The sequence below is a fragment of the Aythya ferina genome (genome assembly GCF_964211825.1).
Source record: "Aythya ferina genome assembly, chromosome: 15".
Taxonomy (NCBI): domain Eukaryota; kingdom Metazoa; phylum Chordata; class Aves; order Anseriformes; family Anatidae; genus Aythya; species Aythya ferina.
Window position 1 is genome coordinate 12,232,825 of NC_140314.1, and position 17,972 is coordinate 12,250,796.

A 17,972-nucleotide genomic window follows, 5' to 3' on the forward strand; every position below is an offset into this window, starting at 1 on the left:
AGCCGGGGGCGCGCGTGATGGCGGCGGCGGCAGCAGCGGGTAGGGGGGGGGGGCACCGGGAACCGGGGCTGGGGGGGGGGTCCCGGTATGGGACGGGGGTGTCCTCGTGCGGGGGAGGGGGCACGGTAAGGGGGTGTCCCGGTGTGTGCCGGGGGCGCTCCGGGACGGAGGGGGTGTTCCGGTAAGGGGGGGGGGGGCTCGGTAACGGGGGTGTCACGGTACGGGGGGGTGTCCCGGTGGGGTGGGGGGGCTCCGGTGCAGGTGGGGGGGATGCCGGTATGGGGGTGTCACGGTGAGTGTGTGGGGGGGGGCCTCCGGTACGCAGGGGGTGTCCCGGTGCAGGGAGAGGGAGGTCCCGGTGTGGGAGGGGCCGTACCGGTACGGGAGGGGCCGTCCCGGTACGGGGGTGTCCCGGTGGGGTGGGGGGGCTCCGGTCCGGGAAGGGGGGATGCCGGTACGGGGCGGGGGGGGGTGTCCCGGTGTGTGCGTGGGGGACTTTGGCACGGAGGGGGCGTCCCGGTACCGGGGGGTGCCACGGTGCGGGGAGGGGGCTCGGTACGGGGGGAGGTCTCGATGTGGAAGGGGGGGTCCCGGTACGGGGGGGTCCCGGTCACCGGCACCGCGTCCCGCAGCGTGGCAGAGCCCCTACCTGAACATCTTCAAGCATTTCCGCGTGGAGGAGTGGAAGCGCTCCGCCAAGGAGGGGGACGTCACCGCCTGCCTGGTAACGGGGGGACACCGAGAGGGACAGCCCCTGCCCCGGGTGTAAGCTCTGGGCACCCCCCCCCATGCACCCACTCCCCCGGTTCCCGCAGGACAAGAGGCTGAAGGGGACCGTGTACCGCATCCGGGGCTCCGTCCCCGCCTGCAACTACCTGCAGCTGCCCCGCACGGGGACGCAGTCGCTGGGGCTGCGGGGCCGCTACCTCTACCTGCTCTTCAGGCCCCTGCCCCGCAAGCACTTCGTGGTGCACCTGGACGTGGCCACCCAGGTGCGTGAGCCCGGCCCGGCGGTGCCATCCTGCACGGGGACCCCGGAGCCGGCACCTCCAGGGGGGTGTAGGAAAGCTGGGAGGGGTCTTCGGCGGTAGGTGCGCTGTGTAGGATGGAGGGGAAGGGTTTTAAGGTAAAAGGGGGAGATTTAGGTGGGGTGTTGGGAGGGAAGTGTTTACTCAGGGTGGTGAGGTCCTGGTGCAGGCTGCTCAGAGGAGCTGGGAGCCCCAAACCTGGTGGTGTGTGAGGGTGGATGGGGCTCTGGGCATCCCGGGCCAGGGAAGGGGTCATGCCCATGGCAGGGGTTGGGACCAGCTGGGCACCAAGGTCCCCGCTAACACAAACCCCTCTGTGATCTTCGGTGCACTCGAGTGCAGCTGGTCCTCAGCATCACAGGTGGGGTTCCCAGCCTGAGGTGGTTCCTGTCCTTGTGGCAGCTCTGGGTTTCTCCTCTCAGCCTCGGAGGGGACAGGGGACGTGGCTCGTGTGCCTGGGGGATGCTCCGCTTGCAGCACGTCCCGGCCGGAGCCACCAGGGTGACCGAGCGCTGCCCGTGTCCGTTCTCAGGAGAACCAGGTGGTGCGCATCTCCTTCTCCAACCTCTTCAAGGAGTTCAAGTCCACAGCCACGTGGCTCCAGTTCCCCTTCGTGTGCGCAGCAGCCAAAGGCTCGCTGGACGAGAGCACAGCCAGGGCTTCCAGGCGAGGTAAGGAGCTGGGGTCGGGCTGGAGAGACGCAGCCGAAGGGAATGGTGAGTGCAGGAACCAGCTGGATGGGCGTGAGGAGGGCGAGCACCCTGGTGGCATGGGTGCAGTGTCCTGGCCAGGAGCCCCTCGCGCAGCATCAGGCTGGGTGTGTGGGCGCAGGGCAGCGAGGCTGTCTGTCTTTCTGTCCGTCCCAGAGCCCAGTGCTGTGTCAGCGAGCCGTGAGATGAGTTCTCTGGTCTCACATCTCTGCTCATTTGGAGCAGGGAGGTTGAGCCTGGTGGGAATCGCGAGTGATAACCAGCGTTTACCTGAGAGGGCTTTGGGGTTTTCTTCCTTTCCACGTGCTGCAGAGGGACCCTGGGGAGCTCAGCGGTTTGGGCTCCAAGGGCAGAAGGCGAAGCGTGCTGAGCGAGGGCTGCTTCCCTTGGCTGTGTCAGCCAGGCAAAAGCACTGAGCACCAGCAAGCCCACGGCCTGGGGGCTGCATCATCCGGACATAGCTCAGGGAGCTGCGAGGCTGCACGGGGGAAGGAGATCAGTTCCCTACAGGGAAATGACCACACATGAGGCAAAGGGGCGATGGGATACATGCGTTACGAGGTGCTGCAGGCCAGGCGTGCACTATTCTCCTTGTGTCTTCCCTTCCATGAGGAGCACAGTTCAAGGTTTGCAGCATGGCAACCTCTTCCCTTGCTGCTTTTGCCCCGTGCCGTTTCTCTTCTCCAGATCTGGTGGGGGCAGCCCCTGCTAACGTGCGCTGGACCTGCCTGATGCTTGATCTCCACGACATCCTCTCCATGTACCTCAACCGGCGTTACAGCCACCTGAAGAGCATCAAGCTCTGCTCCAACCTGCTGGTGAGAAACGTCTGCACCAGCGACTTGGTGTTTGACCCAGGTGAGGAGTGGAGACTCTGGGGTGGTGTCCCTGTGATTTACACCAAGCCTGGATGTGCCCCGTGGTTTTAAAAGCTGCCTTTAGAGATGCAATTGCTGTAGGGCAATTAGCCCTGATCAGGCAGTTTAAATTCTTAGCCTGTGAGCATGGGAGTGAGTCTGTATCAAAGCTAGGCTGACTTTAGTGGTGAGAGGAAGGGGAAGGGACAAAACGCCAGGTGTGGTGTTAGCAGGTCCATGTGCACTGCCGACTGCAGCCTCACGACCTCTCTGGAGGAAAGTGTCATCTCGTTTACCAGCTGGAAAAGCGAGGGATTCGAGAAAAGCTAAATACCTTACCAAAGTTAGAATTTTTCTGGGGAAAAAAGGTGTTACCAAGGCTTGCTTCTCCTAGGCCCATGCTTTTATCTGTCCAAAGAGCCTGTGGATTTTGTGTCTGATATCCGGAAATCTTCCAATGCTTTTTGAATTCACCTGCTTAACGTAACAGAGTTACTTCAGTTAAAACCTTCGTATCTAACTTTTTTCTGTGCTGGAAACCTTCCCAAACTTACTAGTCTGCTGAAAGAATTCACAGATGCTGCATGCCGTGAAAGAGGCTCTTGGAGTTTCTTATGTCACGAAGACATTCTTGAAATTACAAATGCATCAAGGAAGCAAGACAAGAAAATCAGAACAGAGCCCTAGCACAAATCACATGAAACTACGGAAAATAATAGAAAACTTAAGCAAATTTTGGGCCTGGGGGACTCATAACTGGATACCAGGTGTTAATGCTCTTATGTTGTCTTTGGAAGTTGAGAGTTTCAGGAATATTCCCACACGAAGGTGTCTTTGTTACAGACCTTGCTTCAGTTATAATCTTTGTTTTTTGAAGTCCTCAAAGAGGGCAGCCGTGTGTCCTACTGGAAACACCTCATTTCGGCCAGCTCCACAGGCCTTGGAGAATTTCATCTTCTTGTCTTCCTGCCGCTAGGTGTGACTTTCTCCGAGGCCCGACAAGCCAACCTGGCCGGCCACGGCGTCTCTCCCATGCCGCGGGAAATGGCCTTCCCAGTGCCCAAGGGGGAGAAGTGGCACGACCACTACGACTACATCAGGTACGCCCGCTGCTTGTGGCACCGCCAGAGCTTTTACACCTCTCTTCAGGGAGCACAGTTAAGGAGTGACAGATTTGTACAGACTTGGGGGGCTGTAGTTGAAACGTTTTGGTTGCCCCAGCTCTGGTGCTTAGAGGTTGTTAGTAAGTCTGCCCTAAATTGCTGATTGCTGATATTTTGGGGCAGGAAAAAATGCCCCCAGGGTGCTCCCTGAGCCCCAGGCCCACCAGAGGTTGGTGTTAACGCCAGTCCTCTCTCTCAGCAGTCTCTTGCTGGATCTGCCTCAGGTGAACTCAAATGTTTCTTCCGTGCGTCCTGTTCCAAAGGAGCACTTCAACTCCTGGCTAATTAAAGGGTGCTCACGGTGGCTGCTGAGCTGTGATCGGCCTCAATGCCTCGTCAGGCAGGCAGCTGGAAGCGTGCCTTCCTCAGCTTCAGTGCTCTGCTCCCGTCTGCACTGAGGTTTTCGTCGGAGATCTGTGTCAGTCATAAATTGCAGCTCGTTACAGGCACTGCTTTGCAGCATTGCCTAAAGCAGGCAGTGCTGAGCTTACCCCTGAAAAGGAACGGGGTGGTTTGGAGTGGGGAAATGCTGTAGTGCCTCACTGCTTGGGGGATGATGGGGCAAAAGGAGGAATCTTGTAGGAGGCAACCAGCTAAACCGCCCTTGTTAAAGGCTATTGTGCCAGACCATAAGGTGTCATGTAAGATCTCTGTGTGTGTGTGTGTGTGCAGAGGCCTGGTTACATGGTGTCTTTCTCTGATTTTGCTCAGGTTCCCATGTGAAGGGTCCAAGCTGCCGTACGACTCCATCCAGAAGAGCTGCTCCAGTCCTGCAGCAGGTGGGAATGCCGGGGGCAGCAGCTGAGGCCATGCCAGCCCCGGGTGTTTGCTCGAGCAGCGTGCTGCTGGCCTCTGGGGCTCCGTCTGTCCAGAGCCCTTTGTGGGATCCGTGCTGGGAGAACTTCTCCCAGAGGTTTAGAGGCACCTGAGCGGCCCAGCATTTCACCCTGAGAACTGGCATGGGTCAGCTGAAGCACCCACGCTTGTTTGGAAGTGCTGGCGAGTTTTAGGAGGTGGCTGGAGCAAAGATGTTTCTTGGCTGTGAAATATGGTTAATTTTAAACAAGCTTTTCTGTGGACTCTTCTCGTATAGCCATTGAGAAAACAGCCCCTAGTCTCCTGGGGTTGGAGTCCTTTCCCTTCTCCCTCCCAACCGAAGGCAGCAAATCTGCAGCGTGTTTTCTGTTCAATATCTGTTGTAACAGATGTTTCAGGCAGAGTGTAATCAGGGGACTCTCAGGGATTTTTCAGTTCATCCCCACACCTTCCTAGGCTCCAGCAGGAGCTGAGTGATGTGGCTGTTGGTTTCCTTCCTGCAGGAGCCGGTAGCTAACAGGCCAGAGGCTTTCTAAAAGAGTCCAGCCCTTTCTTCTTGTCCTCCAGGTGGCCAACCCTTGGAGGACCCCGTCTGCCAGCTGCCCCAGCCGATGACACTCACCAAAGCTGTCCGTGACCGACTGTCCCTCATCCACCAGATCACCAGTCCCAGAGCTGTAAGCGTGCCCTGGAGGGAGGGTGTGACTTCTGCCTTCCTGCCTCATGTGGAGTTTTCCCTTCGTCTTCTCTTTTAGTTCCTTTATTCAGGCTGTAGAAGCTGCTTTTTGTCTTCCGCAGCCTGATCTGGGCAGGGTCTGTTGAGCACAGCCCCGCAGCGAGTGCCTCGGTGGTTCCGTGTGGTGTAGCACAGAGCAGGGACGGGATCAAGGCCAAGTGCTTCATGGTCTCTAGACATCTATCCCTGCGTCAGTGGAGTACTTTTGTCTTCAAATTGAAGATAGGAAACGAGGACTGGAGACTAAAGAGCTTGCTGGGGTGCCCCCGGGGAGCAGAGCAGCACTGGGGTCGGGATTGCTGGGCCTGCAGGCAGCAGTCCTTGCTGTGATCACACCTTCCCCACTGGTGTTCAGGCTCTCAAGCTGGTGATGGGCTTCTGGAGAGGGGAAAAGCTCCCCTTCTAACGCTGCAGAGAGGGGGAAATTGATGAGTGGAGCCCTGAGCTGGGATGTGCTGAGTCAGCCAGGTGCCTTCAGCTTCCCCAGCTCCGTGGAGAGAGGGCAGCTCGTCTGCAGGCTGGTTGGAGCTGCGGCTCCTGGGGCTCTGCTGTGTTGGGAGGAGATGAAGCCTGCACAGACAGTGGCAGGCGTCTGGTACCCAGGTAGGTACCGACAGTTAGGTGGCAGGCACGCTGCCCCTCCTTATTACTCCATCATTTGTATCACTCGTGAATATTCGGAGTTTTTACGAGTCACTCGGGAGTGACACCGGTGTCTCCCTGTCTCTGCAGTGGGTGTAAGGCGCTGGAGGAGAGCTGGTCCGTGTCTGAACCTCTGCCCTTTACAGGTGCCACACCGGTGTCCTGCAGTTACAAGAAGCATCCCCGAGGTTCACCTGGCAGCCCCAGGGCCTCTGAGAGCCGTGCGTGCTGGCGACCAGGAGGCAGAGAAGAACTCGGGGCAGTGCCCGGCAGTCAGTGACGGCAGCATCCACGTGTACGCGCACCGGAGGAGCGAGCGGGCCGCCCGCACCACCCGTGGGGGCTCAGAGGAGGTGGGCTCAGCTTCGTACTCAACCCTCTGCGTCCTGTCGGGGTGGTTGTGGCTCTCGTTAGTGCTTCCCCCAGCTCTGTTCTGGTGGAGACTTTGCTCGCAGGATGGGTTTTGTCAAGGAGAGGGGGCTTGGGGCATGGCTCTTGCTTGCTGCGTGTGTAAGGGCTCCTCTGCAGCCACATCCCCAGTCAGTATCTGTCTCCCCAGCAGCAGGACTGGGTTTTACCAGATTCTGATCTGCCCCCCACTGCTTGCTTCATCTCCCAGGGCTGTGCTGAGCATGGGGACCCCCTCAGCACCCTCCCACACCTCCTGGGGACGGTGTCCGGGCTGCTGAAGGCTCGCTTGAGGAAGTGGCGTGGGGACACTTGTGCCTGATGGTTTTGAGCCCAGCAGAGGGAACACAAGCTTCAGGCTGGAGTTTCAGTTAATGCTACAGAATACTTCTGCTGGCATTATTTTTTCTGACCAGCAGTTCTTTCTTCTTGGGTGTTACATGTCTTGAAAGAGGGACCCAGTGTTTGGGCGCACTGACATTAAGCTGGTTGTGTGTTTAATGATTTGCCCAGGATGCGTCCAGGAAGGGCCCCGGAGCAGATGTGCTGGCCAGCAGGAGAGCCTCTCACTGCAGGGTAAGACCAGGTGCCATCCTGCAGCAGCAGCCTGCTTTTGGGGCATTTTGGGGACGTGGAGGGGGCTGGCTGGAACCCCCTTAGATGGAGTGGTTGAACTTTTCAAAGCTGGGAAATCCCAGCTCCTTCCTTTCTTCTGGATTTGACTTCTATGTTAAATAAAAGCCATCCGCTTACTGGGGGAGAAACCAGTGCTGTGTCTGCTTTAGAGAGAACCAGTAAATGGGGTGGAGGGCTATGGCAGAGCAGCTGGCGAGCTGGCCCTGCTCTCAGGGTGACTCTGCTGTCTTGTTTTTCAGAGTTTCTTACCAGATCCAATCCTGAGGCTGAGAAAGATAATCGGCTTCGGAGGCGGCAGCACCAAATGTGTCAGTAACTTGGGCAGTTTTGCAAGTTTATCTGTAATCACATGTTGGTTTTTCAGAGGTGTAGAGGGCAGGCAAGTGCCACGCTTTTGGTACGTTTTTGCTGGGGAGAATTGCTCTGTAACAAACGGGCACAAGCCCATGTTTGTGCATGGGAACTATTGCTACAGTGCTGAATCAGAAATCAGGGGGCCTTTCAGATCTCCTGGCTTCTGCAAGCAGGGAAGCGTTTTGGATTGTTAATGATAAAGAAAGGGTCTTTTTGGTTCGTCCAGTTCGAGGCTCTGCCAAGAACATTTTCTTCCATATATTGGCTGTGCATGTTTTAGACATGATTTGTATGGCAAATCAGCTGAATTAACTCGAATGTCAGCTGGGCTCCTCGTTTTCCTTCGCAAGATAGAAGCCTACTTGTTGCATGGCAGAGCAGTCCTCTGCCCTGCACACAGGCAGCAGATCTCCAAACCTGTGGATTTAAGAATTTTCTGGGTGCAGCCCAGGGTCACCTCCGTGCCATCTCATCAGCCCTCTTGTTCTTGTCTCGGTCCTGCAGGCACTGTGGACTAAGGACAACTCTGCAGTGGTGTACCCGTGCCACGCTGTGATAGTAACCCTGCAGATTCAGACCGGGGAGCAGAGATTCTTCACCGGCCACACAGACAAGGTAGATGTAACTCTTTATGAAGGTGTACAGCCGTGCTGTGCCCGTGCCCGAGGAGCAGGCACCTTCCTGCTGCTCCTCTCCCAGCTCTCCAACCCGCTGCATCCCACAGGTGTCAGCGCTGGCGTTCAACGGGAGCAGCACCTTGCTGGCTTCGGCACAGGCTGGCCCCCTGAGCCTGCTGCGCCTCTGGGACTTCCCCGGGGGCAGCTGCCTGTCAATGTTCAAAGCCCACATGCAGATGCTCCTGTCCCTGAGGTAGGTTTCAGCCCTGGAACGGTGCGTGAGGGCGGAGGAGATGCGCGCAGGGGTGCGTTCAGGCATGCCAGGTGTCACAGCGTGGCAGCTTTTCCGTGCTATTAGTGCGTGATAAACCAGGGGTGAATTACAGCTCTCCCTCAGCTGCCTGTGCTTGTCACTGAGACCTGCTGGCAGCTAGCCCAGCACAGCTGACGAGCTGCCAGCTCCCGGGCTCATCCCTCGGGACCTACTGTCTCCTTGTTGAGATGCGTTTGGGGTGCTGCGTCTCACCTGCTGTCCTGTTCTTGCAGCTTTTCCTACAGCGGAGCCGTTCTCTGTGGTGTTGGAAAGGATGGGCATGGGAAAACGGTGAGAACTAAAACTTATTTATTTTTTTTGCGTTTTCTCTGCCCTGCCAAGCAAGTGACAGGAGAGGACTTCACCCAGATCAGATAGTTATGCTGCAGACAAACCACTCCTGTGTGCTCGCTGTCTCCCAGCCACCAGCCCAGCCAGGACAGTTCTCCTTGTGCCCTGCGGGGATCGCTGCAGTCTAATGCACGGCATCGCCTGGCATCGCTGCAGCAGTTCCAGCCCACCCAGCTGAGGGTGACGCGTGCTTGTGTGGCATTTCGAGCTGGAAGGCTTGCAAGCACGTAGTGGAGGATTGGGAGTTCAAATGGGAGATTTGGCACCGACTGGAGCCCAAAACCCGTTTTTTATAGCATCAGGGGCGAGCAGGCAGATGCGGGGTTTAATCCTTCCCTTCAGGGCTCCAGCACCGTGTGCTGGAAGGGATGCTGGGCACCGAAGCTGCCACCCACTGATGTAGCTAGGGGATGACGCAGATCCCACACATAGTAGTCAAAAATAAAATTGTTTTTTGGGACTCAGGGTTTTACTTGATCAGTGCAACTGTTTTCATCCAGTAATCCCTTATTGACAACTACCAGCAATTAGCTGTGCCATCACTAACTGCCTACAGCCTGCAGGAAAAAACAAACAGCCACAGGACTGCTCCAGTTTTTTCGCAGCGTGAGGCAGAGCTCTGCGAACCGGGTGGGAGCTCGGGAGGGGAAATCAATGCGCTGAAAGCGGCACAGGGGGTTGGAAACAGGCTGGGAGGGGCTGTGGGGATGGCCAGGAGCACTTTTGGGGTGGCACATCGGTCGTTCTTAGCCTCGGAGGCTGTGCTGGGTTCATTTCTAACACCGCTCTGAGAGCAGAGAGCTAAATCACCCGCCTGTCCTTGCTGATCATCCCCATTCCTTTGGGGTTGACCCACCACAAGGACTGACGGACTTGGAAAGAAGGCCTGCAGAGAGCACCCCACGAGGTGAGGGGAAGCTCTGAGTCTACCCCAAGATCACAGGGGCATTGCCACTGCTTCTCTGCATGGCTTGGCTCTGCTGCCCCTTGTGATGGACATCGTGTGCAGAGCTGGAGCTGAGCAGTGTGCCACGAGAACGAGGAGTGCAGGCAGGCACACGCTGCCCCAGCATAGCTCTTACAACTCCAAAAGCAGAGCTCCCACTCTGTATTTTCTGTCCCAAACGTGAGCTGAGCTACCAGGCGGTCCTGGGGTTGTGAGCCTGTAACTGGGTGCCAGACAAATAGACTGTTGAGCACTTTGAACAGTCCCAACCCTCTGCATGTGAAGTTTGTGGGTTTTCTTCACTCCTTCAATTCCATTATCGGTACTTTGTGCCCAGAGCAGTCTCCAGGACATGCAGCTGTTTGGGATGAGGAGCCCCTTGCTGCCAAAGTTTCTGTGTTTCAGCCCAATGCCGTGCTGTCCTCTTTCTTCAGGTGGTGGTGGTGTGGAACACAGCCCAGGTGACCTGTGGCGGAGACGTGGTCGTGCTGGCCAAAGCGCACACGGGTGTGGACATCCAGACCTTGAAGATTGCTTTTTTTGATGACACCAGGTAGGGTGCAAAGGAGCCAAAACGGACAGCCCCGCTTCTGGCACGGCTGGGGGCGGCTCGTGGCGCTGCAGGAGCAGGGGGCTGCTGGTGCCACTCCTGCTTTTGGCCCCCGCTGTCAGCACCGACCTTTGGCACGAGTCCCCTGCCGTCCCTTAGCCCTGTTTTGCGTGACAAGGTGGTTTTGTGTGACAGGATGGTGTCGTGCGGTCGGGACAACGTGAGGCTGTGGCGGGTGCGGAGCGGAGCGCTGCGCTCGTGCCCCGTCAACCTGGGCGAGTACCATTCCCTCGAGTTCACCGACCTGGCCTTCGAGGAGGGGCACTCGGCCGAGCGGGAGCCGGAGGACCGCACGCTGTAAGGGGCTGCTGGGCTCCCCCCTCGCCCATCCTCGGGCCGCCCTGCAGGGACAGGGTTCTGTTGAGGCTCTCTGGCCATAGCACCCGCCTTTCCCTTCCCCTGTGGGACCACGGCGTTTTGCCTGGCTCTCCCCTGCAGCTGTGAGAGCTTCTTCCCTTCTCAGCATGCTTTGCTTCCCAAAAGAGGTTCAGCTACTGGCAGGGTAGCCCAAAAAAAGAGTTTTCCCTCTCAGGGTACTGATGTTTTGCCATATTTAGGGACTCTCTTCCCTGTCCTGAGGCTTGAAATTTCCTGCCCAAAGGGGCAGGAAATCAGACGGGAAGCTCCGACCTGCTGTCCTGGCTACAGATTTGTGGGGCAGCTCATGGGAAGGCACCTTGGGCACCCAGTTGACCTGGGGGGGGTCTTTCTCCTTTTCAGCTTTGTCTGCAGCAAGAGCGGCCACGTCTTGGAGGTGGACTACAAGCACGTCTGCATCAGGAGCGCGCGGCGGCTCCTGCCCTCGCAGCAGCAGGACCAGCAGGGCGGAGGGGCAGGTAGGGCTCTGGCAGGGAGGAAGGGTAATGGGGCAGCTTGGGGAATTCAACCAAACCCCTGGTAAATTAAACCAGCCGCTTACCCCCTGCTAAGGATTATTTGGGGGTTGATTAGGTCACTGCTGGCTATTTTCCTCTTAAGCACTGCAAATAGTTGTACTTAGGACAGCAAAGTATCATTTTAAGAACAAATTTCAGCATTTTAAACGCTGATTGCAGTTTCAGAGAAACCCTGCTTTTAGAAGCATGAAACAAGGTCTTAATTTGCTGATGGGAATCTTAATGCAGAGATGTAAAAAAAAAAAAAAAAAAAAAAAAAAAAAAAGAGGAGAAGATCAATGAAAAGATGAATTTGGGGATTTTTTCATTATTCAGCCTGCATGAAGTGTTTGGGAAATCTTTGATCTTTGATGCTGTATACGAAATAGTTCTGCTTTCAGCTTGTCCATTAATTTTAACAGCAGGAAGAATTCACTTTCAAGTGTGACTGCTCGATCTTAAAACTTGGTGCATATTTTGCTTCGGCAAATTGAGCTAATTAATCTCGAGCGTGCCCCTTTGAGAAGTATGTAACTCCAGTTCCCACTTCGTGGGTGAGAAAACAACAAAGAGGAGATGAAACCATGTCCCTGGGTGTCTCAGTGGTGGCAGTGCTGGCTGTCTTCGGTCCTTCGACTGATAGACTTCATACCAGAATCTAAAAATCAGTTACTTTCCCAGTTTCTGTAGTTGTGTTATCCTCACTTGTTCTTCTCTCCCACTTCTCACTACCCCGCAGGGAGGATTTGAGGCACAGGAGGGAGGATTTGAGGCACAGGAATGAAACAGTTTTGTGTCTCAGACAGTTAACCCAGGACATCCCTTACCACGAGATCCCGTTCACACCAGAAGTGTGGCAGGGTTTAAAAAGTGCTAAGGCATTTCTGTGCCTGGCAAGAATAAGCAGAGCTGCACTGGTGGTAAGGAGAAGTGCTGGAAGAGGGACAGGGGACTGAATACGTTCTGAATCCTAAGAAGAGGTGGCTGGGACCCGAGGCAGCCTCTGCAGCCACTTGCAGTGGGATTTGTGGCTGCTGGAGCAAGTTGGAGCCAGCTCTTGGGTGGGGGGACCCTCAGCTTGAGTTTTTGTGTTTCTGCCAGTGTACAACGTGGTGTTTTTGGGATTTCAGGCCCTGGGATCGCTATAAACAGTATCAGCATCTCCTCAGCCTTCTGTGCCACGGGTTCAGAAGACGGCTACCTGCGGCTGTGGCCGCTGGACTTCTCGGCCGTTGTCTTAGAGGCGGGTGAGTAGAGCTGGGGCTGGGCCTTCTGAACTCCACACCTACGTCAGCCGGCTGCTGGGAAGCAAAACCTCTGCTCTGATGTCCCCAAAAGTAACTGTCGTGAATGAGGGCATTTTTTATGCCTGCTGTCTTTAGAGAGGACTGTCTTGGGAGTGTTTTACTTCAATGACAATTTATTCACGTTCATTCTTCTAACTCCTGGGCAAGAGGCAGGAGAGCTGGGGTGAGAACAGGCAGTCCATCTTGATTTCTGTGCCCTTGTACCTACAGCTCATCTGTCCGTGGAAAAATTAGGGGAGAAGTCAAGCGGTTCTTCACTCTATTTGAAACAGTCATCATCACAGCTGAGCTCAGGGACTTCTAGAAAGGGCACAGACTAATTTGTCACTGGACTCAAACCTGCAGGCACTCAATCTTGAGGTCGTGCGGGATGTTCACTCCTGTGTGCACTGCTTTCCCATACGTGAATTTGGCTCTGTGGCTGTGCTCCAGGTGCTGCTGCTTCTTTCCCGGGGCTGTGTGCTGACTGCTGTGTCTTTCCCCAGAGCACGAGGCGCCGGTGACTTCTGTCTGCATCAGTCCAGACAGCCACAAAGTCTTGTGCACAACCACAGCTGGGAACCTGGGCTACCTGGATATAGAGTCCCGGGACTATAGCACCCTCATGCGCTCTCACGAGGACTCCATTTTGGCGTTCTCGGTGGAGGGAGTTTGGAAGCAGATGGCAACAGTGTCTCGGGATAACACCATCCGAGTCTGGGACCTCGTGTCCATGCAGCAGGTGGGTGAGATGCGAGTCGTTAGATATCTCATTTATTGACAGTCTCTTCAGTCTCTCTTTAGCTGAGTTATCAAAGTTCCACAGTTCAAGAGCCCCGAAATGTTCTCCCTGCAGTTTTTGGGTGCGCCTGGGTCAAGGAATCCTTCTGAAGTCTGGAGTTCGGAGAGTTTTTGCCTAATGCATAATTTGGTCTTAGACTTTGAAGGTGGTGTTAAACAAAATGGGATGATGTATTTTCTTTTCCTTCATCACATATATATTGCTTTTAACACAAAACATAACACCCGGGGGCTTTATCTAAATGACTGAAGACCCAGGACTTCACTGGGCTTTGGGAGCAACCGGGAAGGATGAGATTTCTATTGCAGGACACGTGGTGGAGGTCTGAGGCTGCCTTGTGGCTGCCAGGTACAGCTTCATCCAGCTTTCTGCCTGTGTTATGTCCCTTCCCCGCAGCTGTATGACTTCGCAGCTGCAGATGAGATGCCGTGTGCTGTGGCCTTTCACCCTACCCAGCGGATCCTTGCCTGTGGCTTTGGCAGCGGGATGGTGAGGACCTTCAGCTTGGCGGCCTCCGATCTGCTGGTGGAGCACAAGTAAGTGTTTGCAGCGGGAGTTGTACTCATGCAAGAGCTCGAGCAGTATCTGTGCAGTGGGAGAAGTACTTGCCTTGGGCTTGAGTCCTCACGTCCCAGCTGAGTGGCTTTCAAGCAGAGATAGCCTTTGCACGTTAGACTTCCACCACTCAAAACCTTGGCACACCAAGCTAGGAGGGTTTTGGGGGGGGGGATTTCCCAGCTGACAGGTGGCCAACAGTAGGAAAGGGGCTGTCCTAGAGATCAGCTGAACAGGGAGCTCTTGTGAGCCTTGGCATGGAAGTGGAGGATGCTCCAAAGGGAGCTGGTCCCATGCAGGGACAGCTGCAGTGCTGCACTGGCTTTTTCCAAAAACTCGGAGTGCTGGTTGTTCTGCTGCAGGTGTGAACATGGTAGAGTCCTCTGCTTGTCCCTGGTTATTTTGTTCTCCTGGGTTCTTCACTCTGTTCCCATTGTTGCTACTCTTTTTTTTTTTGTGGCTCTTCTCCATGCTTTTCATGTTTTCTGCCTTCTTGCAGGCAGCACCGCACTGTGATCACTGGACTGACTTTTTCTCCAGATGGCAACTTCATGTTCAGCTCCTGTTTGCAGGGAACTCTGGCTCTTTACAGCTCTGTGGTGCCAAAAAGCCATGTCTTGAGGGTCCTGGGTAAGACTGGTGTTGTAGGTTGCCTTTTTTCCCCCCAATGTTTGTAGTAGCACAGACATCCCAGCACCAAAGTCAAGCCAGATGCAGCCTCCTGACAGAGAGGGGTTCTCTGGAGAACCTTCTGAGCTGCAGTGTTTGTGATAATACCTTGTCTGTTAGCAAACCTTAGTTCGAACACCTTCAGCTTCCTTTGTATTTTGATTTCCTGGATGGGCTGGGGCCACAGGGACCTGCTTTTTCAGGGCTGGGTTCAACACTGTGTTGCCCAGAAGTAACTCAAGTGCAGAGTCTGCCTACTTGCCCCAACTCTTTCCATTTTGTGCACATGCAGCTTAATTTGTTTAAACTGCATCGTTTCCCTCGTTCTGCCCACAGCACAGCTGCACAGAGAGCTGTGCTGGTGGCAAGCAGAAAAGTTTGGGCAGGGAAAGGGAGCTCCGTTACGCAGCACAGTGTACAAAGAGGAAGATCCTGCCCCAATGAGTGTGCAGTTGAATTAGGTGGAGAAAGAGACGGGACTCAGAGAGATGAGAAAATTGGTCCAAAGTCACCAAAGTTTGGTGTCTGTACTGGAAATGCACCTTCCAGTTTGGACTCTGCTCAGAACCCGTGCTTCTGCCTGGCCATGGGACCTACCAGTGGAATTCTGGTGGTGGAATTAATACAGATAATTCCTCTGGTTTTTAAATCTTTGGGTCTGTCTGCCCACCAGACTGACATTGGTGGGATTTGGTCGTGACTTTGTTCCATGCAGGGTTCAGATGTGCAGGCTGCAGCTGACTTCTATAGTTCCTAGTTAAAGCTTCTTGTAATGTTAAAAAACAAACAGTAAAATCAATTTTATTGCTTGCTCCGCTCTCCTTGAAAGCACCACACGTTCAGTCAGGCTGAGAGCCACGTCTCTAGACCTTGCCTTTGAGGTGGTTTACTGTACGGTTTGGATTTTGCAGATAGAGTAGCTTCTTCCACAACAGAGGTTGCTCCTTTCTCAGGCCGGAGCGTTAACCCAAGGCTGATGCAGAGGCAGGAGGAGCTGCAGGCAGCAGCACCGTCACGGAGCGAGCTGCCTGCAGCGTGATCTTGGCTTTTCTTATCTCTCTCTTGCTGTGGCCTCAGGTAACGTGGTGGCCCGGGATGCTGGGAGCGGCCCAGATGCTTTGGCTGTCAGCGGGGACAGCCGTCTCCTGGCCTTCGTGGGGCCCTCCAAGTACGTCGTGACCGTGATGGAGGCCTCCTCGCTCGATGAGGTACCCAGCGGGGTCCCCACTTTCCCCGGGGGTGGGCAGGGGAGGAAATTCCCCCAGACTGGATGAGATGAGCCAGGTCAGGGGCTTTGGGCAGCCGCGATGTTGGCAGGAGCCCTCCCAGCACTGCAGGTGCTTGCTCAGGGTGCTTACAATGAGGTTGGACTTCCACTCTGTGAGACAGAAACAGTGAAGTCAAGATTTCTTCAACTCCACTCTGCTCTAGAAAGGCAATTTGAGGAACAGTTGCATGGTCTGTCAGCTCCAAGCCCTCTTTGTGAGCTGCTCTCCTGGATAACGGGGACGTTGCCTGTGCCTTGCAGCCCCTCTCTGGTGGCTGGGTGGAGCACGGGGAGCAGAGAGCCTGGGGGCCTCGGTAGCCTTGTGTTAGGAGAGCCACAAGAGCAACCCCTGAGGCTTCTCCAGGGTGGTTTTTCAGTAGCTCCTTGTTTCACAGCTGCTGAGGGTGGACATCAGCATCCTCGAGTTGAACAGCACAGCCTTGGACACTGCAGTGAGAGTCTGCTTTGCTCCTGTGCCACGAGGCGAGCTCCTGGTGTCCACGTCTTCCAATAAAATCCTTGTGCTTGATACAAAAACAGGACGACTGGTGCGAGAGGTAGGGCGTTATGAAATTCATGTGCTGAGGCCTCGCCTCAGGATGGGCTTTGACACTTCATGTTGCTTTGGGCGGCTCATGCTGGAGTTCACAGGCTTCCAAGAAAAGCATGAGTGGCGAGCATGTAGCTATCCTGGTGTGGTCATGCTCAGGGTGAGCCTGAGCTTGTTCTTGTTTTCCTTGCCTCTCTTGTCTTCTTCTTGGCTTCCTTGTCTTGCTCTTGCCTTCTTGCTGAACCGTAAGGGCATGAACCTGCCTCTGCGCTGCAGTGGGCTGGTGCTGTGGGACTAGTTACCTGTCTCATGGGAGAGTGGGTGAAATACCCAAATGGCCCACGTGAGTTTTGAGATTGGGCTGTGTCATAGTGGATCTGTCCGGATCACGGTATGTTCAGTGGTTCTGTGATCCTCACGCTCCTGGAGAAGAAGGACCAGGAAACCAGCACACCCCTTTCTCAGGAATGTTGGGCATCTCTGTCTCCTGTTTTAAACTTCACCAGAGGCCAAAAGGATTCCTCTCATCTCCATCCAACAGACCTGTCACTTGTTGCTCAGGCGGTGTTTAACTTGCCGATAGCGAGAGCTGGCTCGGTTAATGCTGCTGGTGCTGTGTCTTGTCCTCAGGTGTCTCCTGTGCACAAGGTGTCCTGCTCTTCCTTGGCACTAAGCAAGGATGCCAGGTACCTGCTCACTGCTGGCGACAAGGTTATCAAAGTGTGGGACTATCAGATGCGCTTCGATATCAACTTCCAGGTACCGCACACACGGGGAGGGAAGTGGCTTGGCATTGCCCTGACCTGTCAAATAAAGCATTTCTCAGTCCCTGGAGAAGAAAGTAGCAGGTGGCCTCTGGGTGGCTTGACCCATTGTCCCCAGTCCTGGTTTGCCCAGCAGCTGAGAAACACAGCCCTGTTCCCATGTGTAAGGTAGTAGGGCCATGCACCAAGTGGCACCAAGGCTGGGGCTGTCCAAGCACTGCACCTAGCGAGAGCCTGTGCAAAGGACAGAGGTAGCTGTAACCTCTCTGCTAGGCACAGAGCCATGCACAGAAGGAAACGGCTTGCTCAGGGTTTCAGAGGTGTTGAGAGCTGGGATGAGAGCTTGGGGGTTTTCAGCTCCTGCTCGTTTCTCCGGATCAGCGCGTTTAAGCCCAATCATAGGTTTGAGCACTGCAGGTGTGGTGCTGGCCTCTGTGCTGAGCCTCTGCTGGGGAGCGTAGACAGCAGCTTCCTTCCCTGGGTGCCCAGGAACCACAGCGTGCAGCCCGGAGTCCTGCCGGCCAGGCGCGTGATGGAGCTCAGGACGTGCTCTCTCCCAGGTGTACATCGGCCACTCGGAGCCGGTGCGCCAGGTGGCTTTCAGCCCGGACCAGCGGCACGTCATCAGCGTCGGAGATGCCATCTTCCTCTGGGATTTCATGGCTCTGCCTGTGGAGAGCTCTCCCCCAGCCCTGTAAGTGCAGCGTTGCCTCCCCTGCCTCCCCTCCTCTCCGTCCCCTCGTGGTGTAACGCCGGGCTCGTTGCCTTCCCAGGGCTCGTTCCTCCGAGTCTTCTCCGCTGCCAGGAGCAGGTGAGTGAGTTTGCTCCCTCCCGTGAGTTGCTGTGGGCTGCAGCTCTTCCGTAGCTGCTGTTCATGGCACGGGGTTGGGGTTGGACTGTGGATTTTTGGTTCCTTCCCTCAGGGGGGTAGTCAGACAGCAGGGGCTAACCAGCTAATGAGCCCCATCGGCAGTCTCCAGTTAATTGGCACCTCTCAGTGGGGGTCTGCCAAGGAGG

General features: G+C 55.5%; 1 protein-coding gene across 1 annotated transcript in view; it reads left to right on the forward strand.

Moving 5' to 3' along the window:
* Positions 1-5: 5 nt before the first annotated feature.
* Positions 6-17,972, forward strand: part of WDR90 (WD repeat domain 90) — a 30,618-nt gene continuing 12,651 nt past the window's right edge. Inside the window, exons 1-26 of the mRNA XM_084536442.1 lie at positions 6-39; positions 633-724; positions 816-992; positions 1,561-1,699; positions 2,426-2,596; positions 3,572-3,695; positions 4,470-4,537; positions 5,142-5,251; positions 6,099-6,305; positions 6,874-6,936; positions 7,236-7,304; positions 7,855-7,965; positions 8,075-8,220; positions 8,514-8,571; positions 10,012-10,130; positions 10,323-10,484; positions 10,908-11,023; positions 12,193-12,309; positions 12,855-13,090; positions 13,547-13,686; positions 14,205-14,335; positions 15,452-15,582; positions 16,037-16,198; positions 16,822-16,950; positions 17,516-17,649; positions 17,729-17,766. Of these exons, the coding sequence (XP_084392568.1) occupies positions 18-39; positions 633-724; positions 816-992; positions 1,561-1,699; positions 2,426-2,596; positions 3,572-3,695; positions 4,470-4,537; positions 5,142-5,251; positions 6,099-6,305; positions 6,874-6,936; positions 7,236-7,304; positions 7,855-7,965; positions 8,075-8,220; positions 8,514-8,571; positions 10,012-10,130; positions 10,323-10,484; positions 10,908-11,023; positions 12,193-12,309; positions 12,855-13,090; positions 13,547-13,686; positions 14,205-14,335; positions 15,452-15,582; positions 16,037-16,198; positions 16,822-16,950; positions 17,516-17,649; positions 17,729-17,766 (3,172 nt within the window). The 5' untranslated portion in view covers positions 6-17. The remainder of the gene's footprint in view (positions 40-632; positions 725-815; positions 993-1,560; positions 1,700-2,425; positions 2,597-3,571; positions 3,696-4,469; positions 4,538-5,141; positions 5,252-6,098; positions 6,306-6,873; positions 6,937-7,235; positions 7,305-7,854; positions 7,966-8,074; positions 8,221-8,513; positions 8,572-10,011; positions 10,131-10,322; positions 10,485-10,907; positions 11,024-12,192; positions 12,310-12,854; positions 13,091-13,546; positions 13,687-14,204; positions 14,336-15,451; positions 15,583-16,036; positions 16,199-16,821; positions 16,951-17,515; positions 17,650-17,728; positions 17,767-17,972) is intronic.